The sequence below is a fragment of the Humulus lupulus genome, chromosome 4, assembly GCF_963169125.1.
Source record: "Humulus lupulus chromosome 4, drHumLupu1.1, whole genome shotgun sequence".
NCBI classification, from domain to species: Eukaryota; Viridiplantae; Streptophyta; class Magnoliopsida; order Rosales; family Cannabaceae; genus Humulus; species Humulus lupulus.
Window position 1 is genome coordinate 114126041 of NC_084796.1, and position 4549 is coordinate 114130589.

At 39.9% G+C, this 4549-nt stretch overlaps 1 protein-coding gene across 1 annotated transcript; it reads right to left on the reverse strand.

The window, feature by feature from the left end:
- Window positions 1-218: 218 nt before the first annotated feature.
- LOC133832484 (uncharacterized) lies at window positions 219-2842 on the reverse strand. Its single transcript, XM_062262821.1, has 2 exons — window positions 376-2842; window positions 219-280 (listed from the first exon to the last, which is right to left on the reverse strand). The coding sequence occupies exons 1-2, from the start codon at window positions 2840-2842 to the stop codon at window positions 219-221; spliced, it is 2529 nt and encodes an 842-aa protein (XP_062118805.1).
- Window positions 2843-4549: the final 1707 nt, after the last annotated feature.

Sequence of the window (4549 nt, forward strand, 5' to 3'; positions counted from 1 at the left end):
CGTATATCAGACATCACGTGTCTGTTCTATTCCTGAATTCTCAGATGCACAATATAAATGTGCGTTTTCAGACATCCCACGCCTGAGTTGGGCCATGCGGCCCATTACCCATCTTTACCTATTGATTAGACCACACTTCACTGTAAGGTTTAGGAATTAATCATCGATGTCACATAAATGACATGATGGATGAAAAGGTCATGGGATGACCCCAATATCTACTCAAATATCAATCTCCTATAAATACTGAAACCCTGGATAGTAAAAGGGTTGGCTTCTTCTGGTAAAAAAAAACACAAACATCTCGTAAGAAATACTGAGGAGATATCAATAATATCGACTAGTGGACTAGAGGGATTTTAACCTCCGAACCACCTAAAAAAGGAGTGATTGTTAGTTCCTTTGTATTGGAATTAAGAACTCTGGTTTTGATAGAAAACCAGATCCATTGATCAATTTTGGTAACCGAATAACAGTAATTATCAAAATAACATCTGTTTCTATTAAACCAGATAAAATAAACAGCAGCTGCAAGAGCAGCAGAAACCACCTGGCCCAACCAATCACGCTTACAACCAGCCAACCAAACATGCCAATCAGTAAAATTCCCAGGCCAAATCGCATCTCCCAACCAGTTAGCAATAGTCTGTCTGATCTTCTCAGAGAAAATGCATTCAAAAAAGTGGTGCGAATGAGATTCATTCATCTGATAGCAAACAGGGCAGCTCAAGAAAGTGATATTCACATGAGAACTAAGGAGTAAATCACTAGTGAGTAAGTGGTTATTAACAGCTTGCCATAGAACAAACCGGTGCTTAAGCACTGAAAAATTGCACCAAACTGTACGCCCATACTCATTCTTCACACCAGAAACCAAATGAGTATACAGTTTACCCAACCTGAGCTGACCATGCACTACAGCAGCTTCCAAATCTGTTCCAGAAACTAAATGACTCAGCTTGATCAATTTCCTCGAATACCAGCTATCATCTTGTTTCAAAGAATAGTCCCTGATTGGCCCTCCTTTTAAGTAGATGGTATTCACCCATTTCACCCATAATTGGTCCTGTTTAAAAGAAATGGCCCAGAGATACTTTGCATTCATAGTCTTGTTCCAAGCAGGCCCTTCTCTAAACCCAAGCCCTCCATAAGCTTTAGGACGACAGACAAATTCCCAAGAAGCCAAGTGAAATTTGCTGCGGGTTCCCTTCACACCCCACAAGAAATTCTTACACAAACGATCAATATCTCTAACCACATATTGAGGCAATAGAAAAATATTCATCCAATAATTTCTAATTCCCAATAAGACATATTGAATTAACTGAGTTATACCAGTATAAGACAAGTTTCGGCTGGCCCAGGAATTAAGACACAATCTAATCTTCTTGAGAATAACTTCAAAATCAGATGCTTTACATTTTGTAGGCCTAAGAGGCACACCAAGATACCTCAATGAAAATGATCCCTCCTGCATATTGGTACAGCTCAACACAGACTCCTTAGCAGCATCGGACAGCCCACCAAAGTAAATACGAGATTTACTATGGTTGATAGAAAGGCCTGAAGTCATGGTAAACTCAGCAAGAGCTGGATGCAAGATCTGGACAGATTGCGGATTAGCCTTGCAAAAAATAAGTAAATCATCCACAAAGCAAAGATTAACCAGATTGAGAGATTTGCACATAGGATGAAATCTGAAACCTTTATCATTGGAAGCGTTGATTAACAGTCGAGTAAGGTAATCCATCACAATGACAAAGAGAAAAGGAGAAATAGGATCCCCTTGCCTAAGCCCTTTACCCCCTTGAAATTGCCCTTGGACTCTACCGTTTAGCAGTAACGAGTAGGAGGTACCTCTCAAGCAAATCATGATCCAACAGATAAATCTACTAGGGAAGCAAAGAGCTTTTAGTAAATTCTCCAAGAAGTCCCAATCAATTGAATCATAAGCTTTGCTAAGGTCAATCTTCATAGCACACCTAGGAGAGCCATTTTTCCTATTGTATCCCTTTATCAAATCTTGAAAAATTAGAATATTGTAGGCAAGAGATCTATGCTTGATAAACGCACCTTGATTAGGATTAATCAAAGAAGGAAGGATTGCAGCAAGCCTACTGCAGAGCTTCTTAGAAATGCATTTATAGATGGTAGTGCAGCAAGCTAATGGCCTAAAATCAGCAGCAGTAGCAGGCTGGTCCACCTTCGGAATCAGCACCAAAAGAGTGCCATTTAAGCTTTGAGGAATAAAACCTGTCTCAAAAAACTCAAGGACAGCCAGTGAAACCTCCATGCCTATTTCTTTCCACATAACCTTGAAAAAACTAGCCCCATACCCATCAGGACCAAGACTTTTAATAGGATGAATGCTAGAGAGGGCCAATTTAACATCATGAACAGTGAATGGTTTAATTAGGTCCAGTTGGGAAGCCATATCTAAAACCGGGCCATAAGAGATACTTTGCATATCAATGTGACCATTAGCTCTACCCAAACAACCCAAGAAGCTCTGAAAATGATGAAGGAAATGGTGAGTAACCTGCTCATAATCATCAACAACAGACCCATCAACTGAGATATAAGAAACTATGCGATTAGACAGCTTCCTTTTCTTCAAACTGGCGTGAAAATAAGACGTATTGTCATCCCCAAATCGAAGCCAAGTAATCTTACTCTTTTGTCTAAGAAAACTCTCATAAACTTTCTCATGTCTTCTATACTCCAAATAAGCTTCTCTTTCAGCCAAGACCAAAGAAGTATTGCTAGGATCAGCAAACAAAGCAGTCTGAGCCTGCTGGAACAGAGATTTACTTTGCTCAAGCTGGCACCCAACATCCCCCATAATCCTCTAGTTGAATCTCTTTAGCACATGTTTGAGCCTAATCAATTTCTGAGCCAGCCTCGACAAACCATCACCCCCAGAACAGATAGGCTTAGTCCAGCTACCTAACACAATCTCCCTAAATTGAGGATGAGAAGCCCACATGTTAAAGTAACAAAATGGTTGAATCCCCAAGTTCCTGACTTCAACTTGTTTGATAAGCAAAGAACTATGGTCAGAAACCACCTCCCAATGAGAAAAAGCTGAAGATAATGGAAACATATCCACCCAAGCCTCATTATAGAAAATTCTATCTAATTTAGAATAAATGCGATTCCCACCATTTTGGTTGTTAGACCAGGAAAAATAAGGTCCCATAACCTTCATTTCTCCTACCAAACCAAGAGCCAACCAGTTTTGAGCATCCTCCATTTCCTTCCCCGATATAGGCCTCCCACCAAAACGATCCGTGCTATCAAACACTGCATTAAAATCCCCCAAAACTAACCACGACTGAATAGGCAAATGCACCTGACCTAGACCATTCCACAAAACTCTCCTAGCTTCTAAACAATTGGAACCATAGACAATAGTAAGACAGAATTCTAGGTTCCTACTACAAATACGAACTCGACAGTGTAACATTTGAGAAGACTCCTGAATAATACCAACATGAGCCAAGTGAGATTTCCAAATTAATAAAATTTTGCCCTCTAGACAGTCACTACTATAATACCTCCAATCAGAGAAAGTAGAACTCATAATCTCCTTAATTTTATCCCCCTTGATTTTAGTTTCAATTAAACCTCCTATACCAACCTTATTCAATCTATAGACATTTAATACTGACATATGTTTATTCTTCTTGTTCAACCCTTTAACATTCCAACTGAGGATGTTGCAAAACTCCATTAGGATTAGTGGTACAGACCTGTTCAGGGATAGTCTTCTGAATCTCTTGCAAAGCACTATAGGAGTTCCTTATTGAATCATAAGCAATCGAGACTTTAGCTTTCCCATTCCCAGTTCTCTTCAAAAAAGCCTAACCAGTATCATTCAACCCAACACCAACTAGAGCTTTTGCTTGAGGATGCTTCTGAATCATAACAACATTGCTCTGCTTCAAAGTAATTGCATCCTCAACCTTTCTGCTGAACAAGTTTTGGTATGTTCTGTGACTCTTTCTTCCTCCAAATAGTTCCTGCTTCAAACTTACAAGAGCTTGAAGAGTGCCCCAACTTCTTACAATTAGAGCACTTAGTTGGAAGCCACTCATACTCAATCGGCTGCTCCATAACTTGTCCCCTCTCATTGAGAAAGGTGATAAATTGAGGAAGTTGATCAGCTATTTCCATGTCCACCAAGACTCGGGCAAATCTTAACATGGACCTATCCTTGGTAATCTTATCCACCATAATTGGTTTCCCAATTGTGCTAACAAGAGCACTCAAACACTTGACACCCCAATATTGTAATCCAAGTTCAGGTAATCTAATCCACACCGGAACTATTTTTATTGACCTCAAGGGATCTAGATCAGTTGTCCAAGGTCAAAGGATGACAGGTTTCTTGTCGAAGTGAACCACACCAGTTTCGAGAACCAAGTCACGGGTAGCTTCATCACGAAATTTCACCATGGTGAAACCTGAGTTTAGGCCAGCCACTCTCTCAACACCAAGTTTGCCCCAAATCTGTTTTATGAATCCTTCAAAGATGGCTAATGGAGGA